Source organism: Molossus molossus, unplaced genomic scaffold (assembly GCF_014108415.1).
Source record: "Molossus molossus isolate mMolMol1 unplaced genomic scaffold, mMolMol1.p scaffold_m16_p_2, whole genome shotgun sequence".
NCBI classification, from domain to species: Eukaryota; Metazoa; Chordata; class Mammalia; order Chiroptera; family Molossidae; genus Molossus; species Molossus molossus.
This window is the reverse complement of record NW_023425355.1, coordinates 37,864,172-37,888,738: the sequence shown is the minus strand read 5'-3', so window position 1 is coordinate 37,888,738 and position 24,567 is coordinate 37,864,172. Positions and strand designations below refer to the sequence as shown.

Sequence of the window (24,567 nt, the reverse complement as noted above, 5' to 3'; positions counted from 1 at the left end):
AGATAACCAAGGAACTTATATGCATATATGTATAACTAATGGACACACAAAATAGTGTGTGGATGGCAGAAGGGGGACAGGAGTGTAGAGTAGGGAGTCGATAGGGGAAAATTGGATGACATCTGTAATACATTCAACAATAAAGATAAATTATAAAAAAAGAAGAAAACAAATGTGGTATACCAAATAAACACACTAAAATACAAAAATCACATGATCATATCAGTAGATGCAGAAAAAGCATTTGATAAAATCCAGCATCCATTAGTGACAAAAACTCATTAAGAAAATGGGAACAGAGGGACCATATCTCAACAAAACAAAAAGTCACATATGACAAACGCACAGCTAACATTATACTCAACAGGCAAAAACTAAAAGCATTTTCCTTAAGATCAGTAACAAGACAGAGATATCCACTTTCACCACTCTTATTAAACATAACACTGAAAGTCCTAGCCACAGCAATCAAACAAGAAGAAATAAAAGGCATCCAAATTGGAAGTGAAGAAATAAGCTTCCATTATTTGTGCAAGACATGATACTGCATAGAGAAAACCCTAAAGATTCCACTAAAAAAGTAGTAGAACTGCCCTAGCCAGTTTAGCTCAGTAGAGTGTCAGCCTGCAATTTGGATGCCTTTTATTTCTTCTTGCTTTTTCTGCCCCCCTCCTGTATTATTTACAGTAGCCAATATCTAGAAGCAGCCCAAGTGCCCATTAGTAGATGAGTGGACAAAAAAGCTGCAGTACATGTAGTGGAATAGTACTTGGCCATAGGGAAAAAAAAAAAAAAAAAAGGAACGCTTACCTTTTGTGACAGCATGGATGGACCTGGAGATTATTATGCTAAGTGAAATAAGCCAGTCATAGAAAGACAAATACCATGATTTCACTCATATGTGGAATCTAATGAACACAATAAACTAACAAACAAAATAGAAACAGACTCATAGGCACACAAAACAGACTGACAGCTGTCAGAGGGATGGGGGTTGGGTGCTGGATGAAAAAGGTGAAGGGATTAAGCAAATAAAAAATAAACGCATAAAGAGACAACAGTATGGTGATTACCATAGGGAGATGTGGGTTGGGGTAGGTAAAAGAGGGTAAAGGGGGGATACATGATAACAATGACGAAAAAAGACTTGACTTAGGATGGTGAACACACAATACAATATACAGATGATGTATTATGGAATTGCATACCTGAAACCTATACAATCTTATTAACCAATGACACCCCAATAAATTCAATTATTAAAAGAGTTTATGAGATGACAAAGATGGTAATTTGGTTCACAGAGAAAAGTAAGAATTATTTAATATATTATGCTACTACAACTGGTTATCCACCTTTATCATCATCATCATTATTATTATTATTATTTTTAATCCTCACCTGAGGATATTTTTCCATTTTTGTTCAGATGGAGTGGGAGAAAGAGAGAGGAAGAGAGGGAGAGAGAGAGAAACATCAACGTGAGAGGGACACATCAACTGGTTGCCTCCCGCATGACGTCACCCAGGGCCGGGGATGAATCGGAACTGAGGTATGTACCCTTGATTGCAATCGAACCCGCAACTCATTGGTCCATGGGTGCTCTAACCACTGAGCAAAACCGGCCAGGGCTGGTTATCCACCTTTAAGTAAATGTCTTAACCAGACTAGAAACCAGACCTATTTAATAAAACAGTCATATTTGGATATAAAAAAGTAAAAAATTATGTGGATAAAATTTACCATCAGCAAAACCAATACATATAGATTTGGGAGAGATTTTCTACAACCATGATAGACAAAGGGCCAATATAAAAATATTCAAAGAGGTCTTACAAATTAAGAAAAATATAAATAACCCATAAAAATGGGCAGATAATATGAACAGACAATTCAAAATTCAAATTTATTTGTGCAAAAAAATATGATAATGCCAAGAAAATTCTTCTATTAAGCAATCAAAATTATAAAAGAATCGTAACACCTTATGCGGCTAGAGCTATGAAGAAAATAATAATCTCATATATTCATATATTACATACAAAAGTAAAAGTAAATTACAACAGCCTGTTTTTATAAATCAATAAGGACATTGGTTATATACATATATATACACGTATGTATGTATATATAGATGTACTTTATATATGTTACTTTATATATACAAATATATATAAATGTATATGTAACAATTCATATATATGTATGTGTGTGTGTGTGTATAGCACCAGTAGTATATGAGGGCATATGCACAATGATATTTGTTTCAGCACTGGTTATACTGGCAGAAATCTGGAAAGAATAAATATAAATGCTCATTAATAGGGCAATGGCTAAACAAATTGTTGTGCCTCTACAAAATATTCTATACCCTTGTTTTAAATGAATAAAAGCTATACCAATAGACTTGGATCAATTTCCATGAGATACTGTTGAGTGAAAAAAAAGCAAGATGTATTAAATTATATGTACAATTCTGTTTTTGTAAAATAATGAACAACAACAAAACTTGTGTAAGTGTGTGTGTGTGTGTGTGTGTGGTGTGTGTATGCACAGATAAGCATAGGAAAAAATATGAAAGGATACATACTTGTTTGGTAATATGTAAGGATGGCATGGAAAGAGACGGAGGAGCCAAACAAAACAAGGAAAAGGGGAAAAAAAGGACCACTCGAAAAAAATATATCAAGCAATCATATTTATGTATTATGCATAACGTGTATATATAAAATGAATTAAGTTTAGAAAAGATACAGTAAAATTGTAAAGAGGATCTCTGTTTATTAAGAAAAGAAAGGAAATAAGCAAAATTATCTCTTGATGATAGAATTAGGGGTGATATTTATTTTCTTCTTTATGTGTCACTACATTTTCTATAATGAGAATTGCTACTTTCATAATAATAAAATAAAACTAATACATACTAATTTGATAACATTACGCTAAAAATAGAGCTCATTTTGGGAAATCAAGGGAGAAAACAGGGTTAAATACAACCTTCCGTTTAGGAGCTGTCCAAAAAGGAGATATATGAAATCTGGATCCACTACCCCTCATCCAGCAGAAAGTTATTCACCAAAGCCAAGAGACTAAGCGTCTATTCCAATAAGCTATGTGAAGCAGCAAATAGGGTATATTTCCCTCTACCTAACACTTGAATGAGTTCAGTAAATCAGAAAGCCATTTACACCACTCTCAATTATCCAAGGCTCTTCAGGGCTCTTTATTTCCTGTCCCTTCCCTCTGGCCTGTGGCCATTTCAGTGCTCAGGAACAGCTCCAAAATGGGTGCCAGGCAAGCAGAAAAGAGATGAAATTAATTTCGTCAATTTAGCTTCTCATTAGCAACTCTAATAAAAGGCTTGCTAAATGAGATGGTCACAACTCACAGTTGCAATGAGACTTCTGGGACTCTTGAGAATTTTACTTACGCAAACTTGCCTTCAGATAAACATCATTTTTGTGAAATACACTTTAATTGATTTAATGCTTGCTATTTTTAATAAGCTAGAACTTGTAATAAGGTAATATTTTTCTCTCCTCACTTTAATTTTAAGGGGAAAAAACAAAAACACGAGAACAATGCCTTCAAAGTGAAGACATATCTTCAGTGGAGCAGCAGACACAATGAAAAGATTCTTGAAATGAGGGAAGATGTCTGGCCCCAGCTTGCTCCTTAGAGAAAGTTTAAGAAGGCAGCAAACTTCCAAGGGAGCATGCCTTGGCCATACACCACCACAAGAAATAGCTGAAAAGGATTTGTCAGAGCTTGACAAAAGACGATTCTCCACACACAACATTTGCCTGTTTCACTCAGCCCTCACAGATTTTGTCTCTTGGGATGCCCAGAGACAAAGCAGACAGGTCCAAGGTATTCACAGCAATGAGCTCATCATCCTAGGTTATGCAACAGACAAAACACTGAATAGCAGTGACAACAAAGCAAAAATTTTTTTCCCTTACTTGAAGACCACGAGAGCTCCCGGACATGGAGGGCAGGCCAGGAGAAAAATCTGCAATGGAAAAAAATTAAGTATAATTACTTTTTTAAAGTATGATTATTAAAAGAAATGCTAGATGCAGTGAAGCAATGTTACTTTAATAATAATAATAATATTATTAATAAATAATAATAATAACCAAACTCTAACACAGAAAAAGTAATGTAAAAGTCTAAAGAGGCAAGTAGGTGGTTTTCCAAACATGTTTGCATTTGCACATGTATCTACATGTGTGTATGTCTAAGAGAGAGAGAGAGTGTGTGTGTGTGTGCGTGTGTGTGTAAGATGAGAGGGAGAGGGTCAGAGATGAAGAGTGAGAGAGTAAGAGTTTGGGGGTAGGAGGCGGAGAAAGTTCAGGCCCTTTTAGCCTCTTAAAAACTTCCTCTTAACCTCTAGAACAAGACTCAATTTTTCAACTTCAATATAAGACCAGTAGCCGGTCTGAGAAGCTTTCAACCTAAAACAAGTATAAAAAGATTCTGAACATGGAACAAGTATACAAATGCCATCTGGTTTGCCTCCCATGAGCGAAGGTGGATTAATCAATACCCAGCATTCAGACTTAGCAAATAAATATAGAGGATGCCCAGTTAAATGTGAATTTCACATAAACAATGAATGTTTTAGCACAGGTATGTTCCATGCAATATTTAGGTTATACTTATACTAGTAAATCATTCAATGTTTATCTGAAACTCACATTTAACTGGGCATTCTATTTTTTACTGGCAACCCTATCAATATTGCCACCCCTAGGTTTTATCCTTCCCTTTGATTTTGAAAGGGAGCAGAATTTGCCTCCCCAAAATCTCTCCTTTGACATAATGATTATTCTAGGCTGATTATTTTTAAAAAACAGTAGTCACAGGAAAAGCTCTGAAAACTGAGTAAAGGTTACCCTTTTGTAAGAGACATTTACTTTTATTAGGGAAATTTCCATTTGTAAGCATGCCCTCCTCTGAGGACCAAGAAGAGAAGGATGACTAAATCTCCAGAAGCTCTTCCATGTAGAAGGCAAGGACTTAAATCTGCATAACAAACTTATTCTTATTTACTGTGCTTTTCCTGGTCATCTCCCATAACTGGCTATCCCCTCCCCAACATCTTCTTTCATTTTTAGCTGGAGATGGTATTTAAGGTGATGGCTTACACCATTTCAGGGAGTTACTCAGTTTTTTAGGTCTCTCCTATACACACCAGAGATATACATTTTATTCAACATCTATTTGTTCTTCTCTTGTTAATGTGTCTTTTATAACAAGGTCATCTCAGCCAAAAATCTAGAAGGGTAGAAAGAAAATTATTTTTCCTCCCCCACACTGGATTGGTCTGTTTCTAAGCATGACCAAATAGTTGTATTCTTCTATTCTCCATCCAGGTCAAACGAAACAAAAAAAATCTTATCCTAAGAGATAAATGAGTCCCATCCTACTTAATTTGACCTAGGCTTAGATTACAGCCATCAAAGCTGTGGCAGTTTTTTTTTTGTTGTTTTTTTTTTTGTTTTTTTAGTCCTCACCCGAGGACATTTTTTGATATTTTGTTCAGGTAGAGTGGGAGGGAGAGAGAGGAACAGAGAGAGAGAGAGAAACATCGACGTGAAAGGGACACATCGAGTGGCTGCCACCCACACGACCCAACCAGGGCCGGGGACAAACCGCAACCAAGGTACGTGCCCTTAGCGGGAACCGAACCCGGGTCTCTCCGGACCGCAGACCGACGCTCTAACCGCTGAGCCAAACTGGCCAGGGCAAAGCTGTGGCAGTTTGACCTTAACCCAAGCACAGGTTCTCCAGAGGGACAAAGAAACCCTGCATATGGCCGAATAAACATGTGAATTAGTGGGCTCATCCATTAAGAATGCTGATTCTTGAACTTCAGAAATCTGCACATTTAACAAAAACCCCGGAACAATCAACCACTCCTGGCAGCCAGATGCTGAATGTTGACCTTGGCCTGAAGTTGGAGACATTCAGCAGGACTAAGGACTGATTAAAAAAAATGAAACCCATATTTATGGAGATCTTTCACCTACAGCGATTCAATGGTGTGGTTTATAAAATCATCAATATGTGTCCCTATCTTGTGAGCATTTATTAATACAGATTATCCACATTGTAGACTTGTTTGGCTTTGTCGTGTGTATATTTTTTAGCATTTGGTTCTTCAGTTCTCTCAGAGTCTAGATTTAGAAGTAAAGGAGCCTTGGCCAGTTTGGCTCAGCAGTTAGAGCGTCAGCCTGCAGACCAGAGAGTCCTAGGTTTGGTTCCCACTAAGGGCACATACCTCGGTTGCGGTTTGTCCCCAGCCCCGGTTGGGGTCATGCGGGTGGCAGTCAGTCGATGTGTGTCTCTCTCTCTCTCACATCGATATTTCTCTCTCTCTCTTCCTCCCTCTCTCCCTCCTGCTCTATCTGAAAATAAAAATGCAAAAATGTCCTCAGGTGAGGATTAAAAAAAAAAAAAAGTAAAGGGTACTGCCCTAGCCAATTTGGTTCAGCAGTTAAAAGTGTTGGCCTGCAGACCAAAGGGTCACAGGTTCAATTCCGATCAAGAGCACATATCTGGGTTGCAGGTTCGATCACCAGCCCCTGTTGGGGTCATGCGGGAGGCAACCAATTGATATGTCTCTCTCACATTGATGCTTCTCTTTCTCTCCCTCCCTTCCTTCCACTCTCTCTCTCTAAAAAAAAAAAAAAAAAAAAAAAAAAAAAATGGAAAAATATCCTCGGGTGAGGATTAACAACAACAAAAAAAGTACAAAAAAATGACAATTATAGGTCCACAATCCTCTATTGGCAATCACCAAACGTAAAAAGCTCTCAAAGTCTTTTTTTTTTTTTTTTTTACGGAGCTAATTTGGTAGTAAAACATGACTTGAACTGAGCTGAGGCAATTAACAGACTTTGTTTATTGCACTTATGGTGAATATTCATATCTTTTCCATAAAATAATGTTTTTTGATTATGGGGTGCTGTCCCAGACTCCACTGGCAGTTTATGTAAAATACTCCACATGCACTGTATTGCCTTTCTGAATTTCTAAAATTTTGATTTTTGGAATACATATAACCTTAATGGTTTGTGATAAGGACTGCTGACTTGGAATTTCAATCATTCACACATGAACTTATTCCAACTCTCCACCCCAACCCTCAGGAGCAGTCCAAGAAAGAAACAAAGCTGGTATTCTTTACCACTGACCCAGCAGTAAAGTTACTTACCTTAAGCAAGGGACCAAGTTGGAGGCTGCACATAGTTACCCAGCATCTGGCCCATCACAAGCTACACTCAGAAACTACAGTATACAGAGAGCAGAGAAGGGCCCCCAACCACTTTGTAAAGGTCCTCAATACTTCAGGAGTCTCCTAAGAGCCATGCCAGCAGCTTTCCTGAGCTTCTGAAATACTTCCAACATGCTAAATAGAGAAGCAAAAGTACACCACTGAGCCCCACAGTTAACTCTTAATGTACTATACCCACAGCCAAGAAGAGAGGAACAAATTCTTGGGGGGCAAATTTCCCTATAATTGCTCCATTTAGCTGGTTTTCATCCATGACAGCACTACACCAGAAGCCCAGAAATCTACTAAAGGGAGCAAGCCTCCAGTTCCAACACAGTAGGGTATCATATTATCCTCAATTCAATCATGGATCTAACTTCTTTGGAGACAGCTAATCTATTCTTGATTCTGAGTCTTTCAACAGTTACTTTCATGTGGCCATGTCATTTTAATAGAGTAGGCAGTTAGACAGGCATGAGCAGAGCAGGAACAACAGGCTAGGGATGGAATGCCAATAGCGCAGAACGTCCTGGGTACCTAGCAACGGGCAAATCTGAGAAAACAACTATTATATACTAGGACCCTGCCCCCAGGGTGACCTTTCCTCCCCTAGCATGTCACTAGTCATGCAGTTTAGATCCCCCGACCTTCCATATTGCTAGTTAGATGGTTTAGACCCCCTGAAAGGAGGAATAAGGTGGCTGGAGAATAGCCTCATATGGTCCCCATACAAGCCCTTGCATGACCACTCCTTTAAGCATTAAGCCCTCAGACAATGAGGTTCTGACCTGCATCAAACAATTTTAAGAACAAAGCCTCAGGTCTATTGACCACAGAGACTTGGTCAAACTAGAGATAACATTTAGGCCTCAGTTTTATTTCAGCTCCAGGCCCATAAAAGCAATAAAACCAGATGAAGTGACGCCATGGCTGACATCAGGACCAGATGCAATGACTAATGACCCCTAACCTAGTGCCATCCATTCAGCAAAGACCACGACCCTGAAAGGACACACCTGGAAAAGTTGATGAGTGTTCTACTAAGATCCTCCCCTGGACCCTCCCCTAAAATTCCTGCCTTTGAAAAACTAGATAAAGACAAAGGACCCAGTTCATTCTCAATCTCTCTCTCTCTTTCTCTCTCTCTCTCTCTCTCTCTCTCTCTCTCTCTCTGTCTCTCTCTCTCTCTCTCTCTCTCGAGCATACCTGCACCTTTCCCCATCTTCTTCCTTCAGGCATATCATCTTTGCTTTCTTTCTCCTAAACTCCAAGGGCCCTTCTTTTGCCTCTGTAACTTGTTTCCTGTCCAATCAGTTCAGCAGGCTCACTTCTACCTCTGTGACTTTCTAAATAAATTTCTTGCATTACACTTCTTGGCTCTGAATTCTTGCTTAACCAAACTCAAGGACTATGGTCTAACTCCACATTCACCTTTAACAATTCCAACCAGCACTTTGACCTTTCTCATCTTGCCTGTCTATTCCCAAAACCAGGATAGAGGGTATCTTTTTCAAGCAATCTTGAAATCAGATGCATGTAGACATGTCAACTCAGCAGATTTGAAAAAGAATCCCAAATTCATCATGTTCCATTTTCAGTAATCTCCTGATAAGAAAAAATTCTGAGATATCCTCAATTAAATTACAGCAGACCAAAAAGTGGAAGGAGGAGACAAGAGAGTTTAATCAGTTAACAGAACCAAAAACATAAAATAAACCTGCTCTCATTCCTGGAAGTAACCTCCAGGTGGTTTGAATCAACCTCTGGGTGACTATTTTCTGTGATTACCTAGAGAGAATGGCAATAGCTGACCACCAGATGCCACCACATGTTGATTACACATGAACTTTCCAGACTGTTGCCCACAAGCAATCCCAAAGCAGCAAATACTTAGACTACGCACCTATTCCAGAAGTTTCTCTACTTCACCTCCTCCCCACCCCTTTATCTATAGCTAATGTAAATTATTTCAAAACATCTTACTCCAAATTCATTGTATAAGAATCCCGACAACCTTGGATGGCGGGCATATATGTCTTCTCCATCTAGGACCTGGTTCTTTCTTTGCCTAGCATAAGGTTCAATAAACCCTTTCTTTCAGAAAAATGTTTGGCCTTGAAGGTTTTTGTTTAAAAATGGCCTTCTTTAGCAACTTCAAAGATTTATAACATCAAATCTCTCTGCTCTGTCATGCTAGAACCACATCCATAATCATGATTAACCAAAGGTATCACGTGAAAATAACATTTTAACTCAGAGGCCCAAAGGCCCCCAGTCTTTGCCTAAATATCCCTGCTTTCTTCCTTGCTTAGCTGCCAACCACCTCCAAATTTTGGTAGTATGTGTTTTAGACCAACAGACAGAAAGCTAAATTTCTCTTCAGTTGCAAAAAGTGTGGGAAGAGAAGACCCTTGGAAGTGCAAACAAGGACAGTAGGAAAATTAAAATGCATCTGAGCATATCCCAGCAACAACCTGGCACTTCTGTATTCATGCCGAAATCTGCCTAGCTCAGCACCTGAACAAAAGCACATGGGTAGGTAGCATAGAGATAAATGCAACAAAGTACTTCTACTTTCCCATCATCTAGTAGGTAAGCAGGGCCTTATATGAAATCTCGTATTACAGATGAAGAAACCCAGGGGGCAAGGTTCTGACAAGCTTTCTGACAAGAACCTAAGTCCCCTAATTTGCAGATCAACACCCTTTCCTCCTCACATCAGATACATTTCAAGCCTCATGGGGGCTTCTCTTCTTTAGATTCTAGCCCTGCTCCTTGAACCCATTGCACATAAAGTCACCCCAATGGTCTCAAACTCGTGCTACACAAAACAAATAAGATCTACTCTCTACAAATCGAAGCATCTCAAAACAAAAACCTAACTGGGCAGCAAGTCACATTTATCCAAATGGGTTTCAGAGCTCAGCATTACCTAAAGACAGAGCTGTCTTAGCTCTAACCTGCCTCATTTCCAGGTCTTCTGGCTGTTTGCAATCCTTGCAGTCTTACAAAACGGAGGTCTTTCTTGGCTGTTTTTTTCCAGAAAAAAACTATAGTTTCCATTCAAAATCACCTTCTCTCAGCTTCCCCAGGACAGCCTCCTATACTACTTCAAGGTTCTCCTGCCCCAAAACATGTAAATTCAGCTCTTTCCTAAGCACCTGACAAAAGAAAAATTCTTAGATGTCCTAAAGTAAATTACAGTGGACTGGAGGATGGGAGAAAGAGTCAAGGTAGTTAATCCATTAAGAGCTGTGTGCTGAAACTACCAAAAGACTGCTCACATTCCTCAATGTAGGATGAAAATTCGAATCAAATTCCAGGTGATTACAAAAGAAAAAAAAGTTGACCACTAGATGACATGAGACACCACCGAATCTGGCTTTATGCATGAACTTTCTGGACTGCTGCTGGCAACAAATCAAAAAGTAGGGAATATTTCTTCCTTACAGTCTATGCACCTATCATAGAACTGCCCTCACTTCACCTTCTCTGCCCCTGCCCCATTTTACTATACCCAATGTTAATTCTTTCAAAACAATTTATATCTTTCTTCCCTAAACTCATTACATAAACGAGCTCCTTCAGCTCCAGAACAGCAGGCATGTTGTCTTCTCCATTTAGCCCTGCTGTTGGTGGTTTAGACTGTATGTCCCAAGACCTGGTCCTTTTTCTGGGAAGCATATGGCTTCATAAACCCCTTCTTTCATAAAAGCTTTTAGACACAAAATGTTGTTTCACACACCTAATCTAGGCACCAGCAAATGTACCAGTTCATCCTCTACCTCTGAGCATCGCTGTTTCCAGGTTCTCCACCTTCCCTACCCAACCTTCCAGTAAAACTATATCACTTGTAGCACCTCCCTGTTCCTGCTCCTTTGACACAGTCATATCAGCCCCAAGCTCACTGGCATCATTGTCTAGCCTCCCATTATCTTCCGCTCCACCCCAACATTAGATTAAATAAATCCCCATTTTCATAACACCTAAAGAAGATAATTTGTGTTCACAGGAGGAAGTGTTAGTACTATGAGAAATGTAATTGGGAAGGAGGGTCAGTCACCACAAACCATCCTAAAAAAAGGACTTTCCAGTTTAACAGAGAAGGGTGATGGAAAAAGTAAATAAATGAGAAACAGAATGAGAGGGAGACAGGATAGTGTTTACCCTGGTACACAATCTTCCCAGCCCCAGCCCTCTGGCTCCAGTTCTCCTGGCTCCACATCCTATGATGGCACTCAGCTATTTGGGGACTAGTACTTATAACCATTACCCACTGTGGACCATGGGAAGGAATTAATCTGCTGAAGTGGACTCCCCATGGTCAAAAGAGGGCTCAAATTTTATAAATAATAAGAGGCTAGTGGCCATTTGCTAACAAGGGCTCCTCACTTAATCTGTATACCGGGAAGAATCTCAGATTGATCTCTCAACTTCCCACATTACGCCTTGTCTGTTTATGCCATCTTCATCAACCACTGCAGGGAACCCTGGTCTCCTCTCTCTACCAACATACTGAGACCTGCCCAGTCCAATAAGAATTACACAGCTTGGATACCACATTTTCAAAAAACAGGCCTAATTGGGAACCTGTAGAGGAGCTTTCAGTATAAAACACGGCCTCCCCTTTGTTTCAGTGGAACACAATTTAGGTTGCTATCCGAAACTGTGTCTCCCAGGCTGTAGCTCCTTTGGCTCAAATAATTGATCATTATTTTTACTACAGTCTAAAGTTAATTTTGGTTTACACCAGCATTCCTTGGGCTGCCCAAAGTCGTTCCTAGGCTCTATGTATTCACTAATGTTCATACGCTCCCAGGACCACTGCAATAATCTCTTTACTGGTCTCTGGCCTCCAGACACGCTGCTTCAAGAGGGATCTATCTAAAATGCAGCTCTGATTTGCCATTTAAAACCCTTTAATTGTTTGCCATTACCTACAGAAAAAGTTCAATCTCCTAAAGGAGAAAAGAGTTTTCCACCTCAAAATATGTCTCTGGGATACTGATTATCTTAGGCTGATTAATTTTAAGGACAGTAGACCTAAGAAAAGCTCTGAAAATTGAGTAGAAGTTACCCTTTTGTAAGAGACATTTACATGTATAAGAAAAATCTCAACTTGTAATGGTGTCTCCATTGCTGTAACCAGGAAGAGGATGATGACTAAATCTTTAGAAAATCAGCAAAAGCTTAAATCTGCTTAAAAGCCTTCACCTTGTTTACTTATGCTGTGCTTTTCCTCCCTCATTAGCCTCCCCAGACACACACCAAACACCTTTCATGTTTACCTGGAGATGTATTTAACATAGTGAAATGAGCCATTTTGGGGAATTACCCAGTTTTCCTGGGTCTCTCCCATGTATATTGGAGGTACATTTTATTTATTTATCTATCTATTTATTTATTTATTTTTGCATTTATCTTCAGATAGAGCGGGAGGGAGAGAGGGAGGGAGAGAGAAACATCGATGTGAGAGAGACATATCGAGTGGTTGCCACCCACATGATCCCAACCGGAGCTGGGGACAAACTGCGACCAAGGTACATGCCCTCAGCGGGAACCAAACCTGGGACTCTCTGGTCCGCAGGCTGACGCTCTAACCACTCCAAACCGGCCAGGGAAGTATACATTTTATTAAATGTCTGTTTTTCTCTTGTTAATCTGTGTATTATTACAGGGAAGGGTGTCTTAGCCAAGAGCCTAGAAGAATAGAAAGAAAGTTACTTTCCTCCCCTACAACACACACACACACAAACACACACCCCATATTTGTTTTCATTTATATAACTATTTTCTAACTTGTTTTTTGGCCAGGTATATTTCTTTTTTGGGAATGTGACCATCTATGGCCTTTGCCTATTTTCAACCGGTTTGTTCTTTTTCTTATTAAGTTACAAGAGCTATTTATGTTTTAATGACATTTAATAGACTATTTGACATTTATTGCAAATACTGTTCCTAGGTTGTTATTGTCTGTCATCGCTCTGCTCATGGTAGTTTTTTGATGTATAGAAGTTTTTTTTGTTTTGTTTTATCTTTATGTAATCAAATGTATTTGTCATTTCCTTTTTGGCTTCTGGCTTTGATGTCAGGCTTTGAAAGTATTTTACAATATTGAAATTATAGAAAAAGTCACTCGTTGTTCTCCTAATATTTTTATAATTTTATTTTAAACATTTCAATCTCCAATATCAAGAAATCGTACCATTGTTAATCCTATTATCTCTTCCAGAACGGCTTTTTCACCTTTCCTCTTCTGGCTAACTCCTACTTACCTTTCAAACACAAAATTAAGCATCATTTTCTCCATGGAGATTTTGGTTAAATGTCCACCCTCTCTCCTCCTATTAACTCCTTCTGCTTACCTCTTGCTGATAAATAACCATTTTTTTCAATATAAGGAGTTTACAGAGATAACTTTTCCTCAAGAATTTAGACAAAAGGAAAACAAGAGTACCTACTAAGAGTTGGGCTTTAAAATCAATATATAAGGGATTAAAATGTTTGTATGTTCATCTTAAAGCCAGAATTGTTCCCAGACTTGAAAAACCAGATTGTAACCAGCTTGAATTATACCTAAAGAAAGAATGAAGTTGGTCAACCACTGAGGTATAGAATAAAGAGAGTCACGAAGCACATTTGGCAGTGTCCACACCCAAGCACTATCTAGGGCCCTGCTAACAAAAAAAGGGGGGGAGTTTCTATGGAACATAACCTCACAGGGTGCTCTGATCATAGATTCCTAGCTGGGCACGTCATGGTGGGTGGTCCCACCCCAGGCATATGTCTCCTTTAGCAAAAGAGCGAAATAAGCCAGTCAGAGAAAACGAGTACCACATGATATCACTTAGTTATGGAATATCATGAATAAAATAAGTTGTCAATAAAAACAGATCCAGAGACATGGAAGTGGGGAACAGGCTGACAAATCTCAGATGGAAGGGGGTGGGGGCCTTGGGAAGAGATAAACCAAAGAACGTATATGCATATATACATAACCAATGGACACAGACCATAGTTTGGGGAAAGCAGGAGTCTGGACATCTGTAATACTTACAACAATACAGATTTTTTTTAAATGCTAAAAAAAAAAAAAAAAAAAAAAAAAAGAGCCTGGCTAGTGTGGCTCAGTGGATTGAGCATCATCCCATGGACTGAGAGGTATCAGTTCGATTGTCAGTCAGGGTACATGCCCACGTTGTAGGCTAGATCCCTGGTGGGGGACATGCAGGAGGCAGCCAATCAATATTTCTCCCACATCGATGTTTCTATTTCTCCCCTGCTTCCTCTCTCTCTAAAAACCCAATAAAAACATATTTTTAAAAAGTTTACCTTTGCCTTAAGCAAGCCCTATCCATTGTTTCTATGCATCTAGGTTAACACCTTTGAAATACCTCTTTTCACCCTCCTCCTTCGAATCTAAAGCATGACCATCTTCAAGAGAGCACATAAACTATTCTGTAATCAGATCCCCATCTCACTTTCACACACTTTCATGTAATCTTCCTTAATTTCAAGTGCATAAACAAAACTGCACACTATCATTTCTTGGAAGCATTTATTTCAGTTTGTTGAGATCTTGTTTCCAGGCTTATTCTCTGTTTAGCTCAAATAAAGTTTTATAAAAATTCACTACTGATTTGGATGTTCTTATGTTAACAGGCCAGAGAACCTTAGCTCATCAACATCAAGTTTTCTGGTCTCATTGGCAAATTCACCTCTGTTAAGAGGATGGAGGCGGGATAGCTAGCATGGCTAAGTAGTTAAGGTTATGGGTTTTAGAGTCAGGACAGACTTGGGTCCACATGCTGACTCTGACACTCAGCAACACTGTAACCTTGGGCAAGAGACTGGAGTAATTCTCATCTCTAGAACAGGAATAAAAATAGTATATGCCTGGCTGGTGTGGCTCAGTGGCTGAGCATCAACCCATGCACCAGGAGGTCGCTGGTTTGATTCCCAATCACGGCACATGCCCGGGTTATGGGCCAAATCTCCAGTGGGGGGCATGCAGGAGGTAGCCAGTTGATGTTCTCTCTCATCAGCGGTTCTGTCTCTCTCTTCTTCTCTCTCTAAAAAAAAAATCAATAAAGAAAAAAATTTTTTTTTAAATAGTATCTATGTTTCAGGAGGTTTTGGAGTGGATCAAAGGAGATGAAGCAAGCAAAGCACTTGACACAATGCCTAGGACATAGCTAGCACTCGATACATAGTAGCTATAATTTATCTGATCTCAATAGAAAATCCATCCCTCCTGTGAGCTACATTAGCATATAGTGACCTTCCAGTTCATCTAACTTATTTTATTTTTGTTTTTAAATGTTTTTTATTGATTTTTCAGAGAGAGAGAAAGGGGGAGAGAGAGAGAAACATCGATGTGAGAGAGCTATGTCGATTGGCCACCTCTGCACATTCCCTACTGGGGATCAAGTCCACAACCTGGGCATGTGCCCTGACTGGGAATTGAACTGAGACCTCTTAGACCACGGGACAATGCTCAATCCACTGAGCCACACCGGTTGAACTAACTTGACTTATTTTAATTCCATGCTTGTGTAATAATGTTCTGATATATTATTTGGTTTACCCTGTCTAGCTGCCTATGGGCGGAGAATACTTTACCACTCTAGGCTCAGTTTCCTCATCTGTCAAATGGGGACTATACTAGTACTATCTCATAGGGTAGATGTGAGGATTAAATGTTTGAAGCACTTAATTTAGTGTCTGGCCCATTGGAATAAATAAAATAAGTATTAACTATTGATAGCATCATCCTTCTTAGATGCCCTTTCTCTTCTCTTACTGATAATGCCATCCAACACCATGACAAGTTCCATTTCCTTCACAAAGCCTTCTCCAAAAACTCCAGATAACACTTCTCTTGTTTTCTAATGGCTTGTATAACTCATTAGGTACTTAGATTTTATTTAATTTGGGATGTTAAATGGCTTTCTAATGTTGCACACAGCACTATAATAGATTGAGAGCCAGGATCTGATTATCAATCTTTCCCTCCTGACAAATCTTATATTGGCACTGGCGATCCATTGAACAAAGTCCAAAGTAATTTGTAGGACAATCAGAGCTGTCAACAATGTACCTCCCAAGCCCCAGAAGCCTTACCAGTTTTATTGCCCACTGTGCCTCAGGTTTTCATCCTGAATTTCAGTTTCTACATTCTAAAATGGAAAAGGATATCTTAACCTCAATTGTTTGCTTCCAAGATCTTAACCTCAATTTTTACTCATATACAGATACCAAATGCTTTCTGGATATTTCCATTTGATGTCACACAGGCACCTCAGACCAAACATGCCTAAATCTGAACCTGCCATCTTCTTTCCCTAACGTCTTCCTTCTCTAACTGCTCCCTCAAAAAATGGAAGAGAAGGGACAGCTCTTGCAACAACAGAATTCCAACTGTTCAAGTTAGAAGAAATAAGAAAAATGAAATCAACATTAGGCAAACACTGTAGCAGTAACTGTTGCAGGCAAGAATCATTGATAGATCCTGATTAGTAAGGAGAGTCTTATCATTTTTGCATGCAAGACACTTGCTAATTAAAATGTGAAAATAGTAACTTTATAGTGGAGAAATTTGGCCGACACCACCTTCACCAAGTGACCAAGGTTATCACTAGTAATAAGGCATATCATCATGTACTCCCTGAAATTATGTACCAAGAAGAGAATGACATCACTTTTGTGGTACTTTTGCCCAAATTTCCCAAATATAATCATGAAAAAAACATCAGCTAAGTCCAAATTAGGGACATTTCACAAAGTTACTGACCAGTACTCTTCAAAATTGTCAAAGTAATGAAAGACAGAGACTAAAGAATTATCATGGATGGGGGCGACTTAAAAAGACATGGCAGTTGCTCTGCCTGGGTGGCTCAGTTGATTACAGTGTCTTCCCAGTCAAAGCACATACCTAGGTTGCGGGTTTGATCCCCAGTCGGGGCATGTAAGGGAAGCAACCGATCAATGCTTCTCTCTCACATTGATATATTTCTCTTTCTCTCTGAAATCAATAAAAAAAAAAAAATATCCTCAGACAAGGATTAAAAAAACAACAACAACGACATGGCAACTAAATGGATATTGGATTGGATCCTAGAGCAGAAAAAAAGGGCATTTGTGGAAAAACTAATGAAATTAGAATAAAGTCTATAGTTTAGTCCATAACACCAAAGCTAATTTCTAAATTTTAATAATTTTATCATGGTTATGCAAGATGTTAACATTTGGGGAAGCTGACTGAATATAGAAATTATCTGCAATACCTCTACAACTTCTAAAAGTAGTGTTATCAAATCATTAGCCTATCTTTAATGAGCTATCTTTGATGATTCCTCTTTCTCAGCCCCCAAGTGTTACCACTCCCCAAGTCCTGTCATCTTGAAACTTCAACCTTTTCAATATATCACAAATCCATCCTTACTATCTTTTCCTAGTTCAATCTCTATATTTTTAAAAATTTATTTTAGAGAAAGATGAAGGAATAAGGGGAAAGAGAAAGAAAGAAACATTGATGTGAGAAAGAAAAACTGATCAGCTGCCTCCCACATACATCCCTATTGCAGTATGTGTCCTGACCAGGAATCAAACTGGCAACCTTTCAGTGCACGGGAGGACACTCAACCAATTGAGCCACACCAGCCAGGGCCCTAACATTTTCTTAAATTACTATAACAGTTTCCTATCTTATATCCAGGTCTCCAGTGTCTCCCCTCCTTCACTATAGTTCATTCAGTATTGTCAGGTTCCTATTCTTAAAATAGAGTCCTGATCATGTTATGCTCTTCCTTAAAATTTTTCAGATGACAGATTTAACACAATCGCTATCAGAAATTCAGATGATTTCTTTGTACAAACTGACAAGCTAATTCTAAAATTCATATGGAATTGCAAGGCACCCCAAATAGCCAAAACAAAGTTGAAAAGAAGAACAAGCCCTGGCCAGTTTCGCTCAGTAGTTAGAGCACTGCTCCTGGACCAGAGAGGCCCGGGATCGGTTCCCGCTAAGGGCATGTATCCCGATTGCACTTTGGCCCTGGCCCCGGAACCAGGGTCGTGAGGGTGGCACCCAGTTGATGTGTCCCTCTGACAACGATGTTTCTCTCTCTCTCTCTCTTTTCGTCCCTCTCTCCCTCACGCTCTATCTAAAGATGAATGCAAAAAAAAAGAAAGAAAGAAAGAAAAGAAGAACAAGAAGGAGGTCCCACACTAACTGATTTCAAAAGTTACTGCAAAGCAACAGTAATAAAGACAGTTTGGTACTAACATAAGCACAGACATACAGGCATGGAAGATAATTGGAAGACCAAAAATAAACCCTCACAACTGATTTTCAACAAGGGTGTCAAGACCATTCAATGGAGAAACACTCTGTAGAACAAATGGTCTTGGGAAAACTAGATTTTCACATGCATGAGAATAAAGTTTGGACCTCTACCTTATAAACATACACAAAAATTAACTCAAAATTGAAGACCAACATGAAAAACAAGAATCTGAATCCAAGACTACTCTATCCAGCAAGGCTATCATTCAAAATAGAAGGTGAAATAATGAGTTTGCCAGACAAAAAAGGGAATATATTAGGACCAAAACAACAATGCAAGAAATGTTAAAAGGATTGCTGTAATTAGTAGAAAAAATAGGAACACAAATATAACCACAATAAATAAAAATGGCAATACGTAAGTACATATCAATAATCACCATAAATGTAAATGGACTGAATGCTCCAATCAAAAGACACAGAGTAGCTGATTGGATAAGAAAACATGACTCATATATATGTTGTTTACAAGAGACCCACCACACAACGGAAGACTCATGTAGGTTGAAAGTAAAGAGATGGAAACAAATTTTCCAAGCAAACAAAAAAGAAAAAAGGCTGGGGTAGCAATACCCATATCGGATAAAATAGATTTCAAAATGAAGGCCATAACTACACACAAAAAAAGGCCACTACATAATAGTGAACGGATCTATACACCAGGAAGATATAACCTTGGTAAACATATATGCACTCAATATAGGAACACCAACATACATTAAAAATTTTCTGGAGGACTTCAAATGAGAAATCAACAGCAATACAATCATAGCAGCAGACTTCAACACCCCACTGACATTACTGGATAAATCCTCTAGACAAAAAACTGACAAGAAAACAGAGACTCTAAATGGTGCATTACATCAAATGGATTTAATAAATATCTACAGAGAATTACACCCCAAAACTGCACAATTCACATTCTTCACAAGTGCACAAGGGACATTCTAAAAAACAGACCATATGTTAGGAAACAAACTAAGACTCTAGAAGGTCAAGACTGAAATAATATAAAGCATCTTTTCAAATCACAATGGCATGAAACTAGAAATCAATTGCAACAAGAACATGCAAAGACATTCGAAAACATGGAGGCTAAATAGCATGTTATTGAACAATGAATGGGTTACCACTGAGATCAAGGAAGAAATTAAAAAATTCCTGAAAACCAATGAAAATGAACACATAGCAACACAAAATCTATGGGACGCAAAGAAAGCAGTTCTGAGAGGAAAGTTTATAGCACTGCAGGCCTATCTCAAGAAGCAAGAAAAATTTCTATTGACTAACCTCACAAGTTAAAGAACTAGAAGGCAAACAGAAAGAAAACCCCAGAGCAAGTAGAAGGAAAGAAATAGTAAACAGCAGATCAAAAATAAATGACATAGAAAAAAACAATATAAAAGATCAATGAAACAAAGAGCTGGTTCTTTAAAAAGATAAACAAGATTGATGAACCCCTAGCTAGACTCACCTAGAAACAAAGAGAGAGAACCCAAATACACAAAACCAGAAATGAAAAAAGAGGTAACAACTGACACCACAGAAATACAAAGGATCGTTAACAAATACTATAAACAATTATATTGGCAAAAAAATTAGACAATCTAAGCAAAATGGACAAATTTCTAGAAATACATAGTCTTCCAAAATTGAACCGGGAAGAGATAGAAAACGTGAACAGATCAATAACAACTAAGAAAATTGAAGATGTAATCACGTCTCTCACAGCAAACAAAAGCCCAGGCCTGGATGGCTTCACGCGGGAGTTTTACCAAACATTTAAAGAAGAACTAACACCCATTCTCGTCAAACTATTCCAAACAATTCAAGAAGAAGAAATATTTCCAAACTTGTTTTATAAGGCCAGCATAATTCTAATTGCAAAACAGGATAAATACACTACAAAGAAAGAAAACTACAGGCCAATATCCCTGATGAACATAGATGCCAAAATCCTGAACAAAATACTAGCAAATCAGATCCAGCAATACATTAAAAAAATTATTCACCATGACCAAGTGGGATTCATTCCAGGGATGCAAGGCTGGTACAATATTTGCAAATCAATAAATGTGATACACCACATAAACAAAATGAAAGATAAAAATCATATGATCATATCAATAGACACTGAAAAATCACTTGACAAAACACAGCACCCAATTCCGATAAAAACACTCATCAATGTGGGAATAGAGAGATCATATCTCGACATAATAAAGGCCATATATGAAAAAACTATAGCCAACATCATATTCAATGGGCGAAAACTAAAAATATTTCCCTTAATAACAGGAAAATGACAGGGATGCCCACTTTCACCACTGTTATTTAATATCGTACTGGAAGGCTTAGCCACAGAAATTGGATGTGAAGAAAACATAAAAGGTATGCAGATCGGAAAGGAGGAAGTGTAAGTATCACTATTCACAGATCACATAATATTGTACATAGAAAACCCTAAAGACTCCACCAAAAGTCTGCTAGATTTAATAAATGAATTTCGCAAGGTAGCAGCATACAAAATTAACATCAAGAAATCAAAGGAATTCTTATACACGAATAATAAACTCACAGAAAAGAGAAACTAAAAACACAATCCAATTTACCATCACGGCAAAAAAAGTAAGATACCTAGGAATAAACTTAACCAAAGAAATAAAGGACCTATTCACAGAAAATTACAGGTCATTGAAAAAAGAAATAGAGGAAGATATAAAAAAGTGGAAGCACATACCTTGTTCATGGATGGAAAGAATTAACATCATTAAAATGTCCATACTACCCACAGCAATCTATAGATTCAGTGCAATCCCCATCAAAATACCAATGACATACTTCACAGAACTAGACCAAATACTTCAAAAGTTCATATGGAACGAAAAAAGACCCCAAATAGCCACAGTAATCTTGAAAAAGAAGAACAAAGTTGGAGGGATCACATTACCAGATTTCAGGTTATACTAGAAAGCCACTGTAATCAAAACAGCCTGGTACTGGCACAAGAACAGGCATATAGATCAATGGAACAAGAAAGAGAACCCAGAAATGAACCCAAGACAATATTTTCAATTAATATTTGACAAAGGGGGCAAGAGCATACAGTGGAGTAAGGACAGCCTCTTTAATAAATGGTGTTGGGAATATTGGACAGCTACATGCAAAAAAAATGAAACTAGACCATCATCAACTTACACCATACACAAGAATAAACTCAAAATGGATAAAAGACTTAAATGTGACTCATGAATCCATAAAATTCCTAGAAGAAACTGTAGGGAACAAAATTTCAGACATCATAGGCAGCAGAATTTTCACTGACACATCCCCTAAGGCAACAGAAACAAAGGAGAAAATGAACACATGGGAATACATCAAACTCAAAAGCTTCTGCACAGCAAAAGAAACAACCACCAAAATGGAAAGGCAACCCACTGTATGGGAGAGCATAATTGCCAATGATACATCAGATAAGGGGTTAATTTCCAAAATATATAGAGTGCTCATACAGCTCAACAAAAAGAAGACAAAGAACCCAATTTAAAAATGGGCAGAGGAACTAAATAGACACCTCTCCAAACAGGACATACAAATGGCTAAGAGACATATGAAGAAATGCTCAACATCACTAATCATCAGAGAGAGGCAAATTAAAACAACAATGAGGTATCACCTTTCAGAATGGCCGCCATCAACAAATCATCAAACAAGAAGCGCTGGCGAGGGTGTGGAGAAAAGGGGACCCTAGTACACTGCTGGTGGGAACGCAGACTGGTGCAGCCACTATGGAAAACAATATGGTGTTATCTCAAAAAATTAAAAATTGAACTGCCATTTGACCCAGTGATCCCACTTCTAGGAATATACCTAAGAAGCCTGAAACACCAATCAGAAAGAATATATGTGCCCCCATGTTTGTAGCAGCACGATTTACAATAGCTAAGATCTGGAAACAGCCCATATATCAATCAGTAGATGAATGGATAAAAAAGCTGTGGTACATATACACAATGGAGTACTATGGAGGTGTAAGAAAGAAAGATCTCTTATCCTTTGAGACGACGTGGAGGGACCTGGAAAGTATCATCCTAAGCGAAACAATCCAAACAGAGAAAGACAAGTATGATATGATCTTACTTATTTGTGGAATATAATGAACATAACAGTCTGAGGAATGGGGTAGTCCCAGAGACGCGGAAGTGGGATACAGACTAACAATCCCCAGGAGAGGGGGTGGTGGGAGAGAGATAAACCACAGAACTTATATGCATGTGTGCATGAACAATGGACATGGACAACAAAGCTGGGGACAGGGCAGAGAGTGAAGGGGAGGTGGGATTATTGGGGGTAAAGGAGAAACATCTGTAACAGAAATAAATAAATTAAATTAAAAAAAAATAAAAAGCCAACTCCAACATAATAGGAAACCCTGGAATAGATTATGAAAAAAAAAAAGAAAGATCTGTTACCCTTTGAGATGAAATGCAGGGACCTGGACAGTATTATTGTAAGTGAAATAAGCCAGTCAGAGAAAGACAAGTATCACAGGAATCTTACTTATTTGTGGTATATAATGAATGGAATAACTGATGGACAAAATAGATCCAGAGACATGGACTTAGGGAACGGACTGACAAATCTCAGAGGGAAGGTGATTGTTGTGGGGTGGGTTGTGGGAAATAAGCCAAAGAACTGATATACATATATACATAACCAGTGGACACAGACAACAATGTGGTGAAGGCAGTGGGGGAGGTTGGAGGGGGGAGCACAGTGACAGTGGGGGTAAAAAGGAGAAACATCGGTAATATTTTCAATAATAATGATAAATTTTAAAAAAGAAAGTAAAATTACAACCCAAGAATGCGAGAAAAATTTTGTAAATCCTATCTCTGTTAAGAGTCTAGTATACAGAACCCTATAAATAGTCCTTAAAACTCAACAATGAAAAGATAAATAACTCAGTTAAAAAGTGGACTAAGGATATGAACAGAATTTCTCCAAAAACATACAAATGGCCAATATGCATATGAACACATGTTCAGTATCATTAATCATTAGGGAAATGCAAATCAAATCCACAGTGAGATACAACTGCACACCCACAAGCAAGGTCAAAATAAAAAAGATAGTCACAAGAATATGTGATGATATGGAGAAACTAGAAACTTCATAGACTGCTGGTAGGAATGTAAACTGATACTGCAACATTTGAAAACCATATGGCAGTTCCTTGAAAGGTAAACATAGAGTTATCATATGACCCAGTAATTCCATATGTGTGTTAAGTATATTCCAAGAGAAATGTGCACATAAAATCTTGTACATGAATGTTCATAACAGAATTATTCATAATAGCCAGAAGGTAGAAACAAGCCAAATACTGATTAATGAATGAATGAATAACCAAATGTGGTATGTCTATACACTGGAGCATTATTTGGCCATAAAAAGGAATGAAGTATTGATACATGCTACAATATGGATGAACCTGAAAAACATTATACTTAATGAAAGAAGCCAGTCAAAATAGACCATATGTTATATGAGTTCATCTGTATGGAATGTCAAAAATAGCCAAATCTATAGAGATAGAAAACAGATTAGTCATTGCTTAAAGCTAGGAAGATGGGGGAAGAACAGGGAGGGGAGTGATGCCTAAATGGTATAGAACTTCTTTTAAAGGTGATGAAAATGTACTCAATTGACTGTGGTGAAGGCTGCACAACCTGTCAATATACTAAAAACCACTGATTGAACACTATGAAGAGGAGTAGAGTACTGTGAGTTACATCTCTATAAATTATTATTATTTTTTATCCTCACCCAAGGACCTTTCTTTCCATTTTTTGTTCAGATAGAGTGGGAGGGAGGGAGGGAGAGAGAGAAAGAGAGAGAGAGAGAGAAACATCGATGTGAAAGGAACACATCGAGT

At 38.3% G+C, this 24,567-nt stretch overlaps 1 protein-coding gene across 3 annotated transcripts in view; it reads right to left on the bottom strand.

The window, feature by feature from the left end:
• The window catches only part of TMEM164 (transmembrane protein 164), a 241,658-nt gene that overhangs the window by 146,342 nt on the left and 70,749 nt on the right, over positions 1–24,567 (bottom strand). For 2 of the 3 annotated variants that reach the window (XM_036271272.1, XM_036271273.1), the window contains exon 3: positions 3,963–4,012. In XM_036271272.1, the coding sequence (XP_036127165.1) occupies positions 3,963–4,012 (50 nt within the window). Of the gene's footprint in view, positions 1–3,962; positions 4,013–7,222; positions 7,497–24,567 lie in introns of those variants that run through there. The other variant, XM_036271274.1, reaches the window with a different exon arrangement.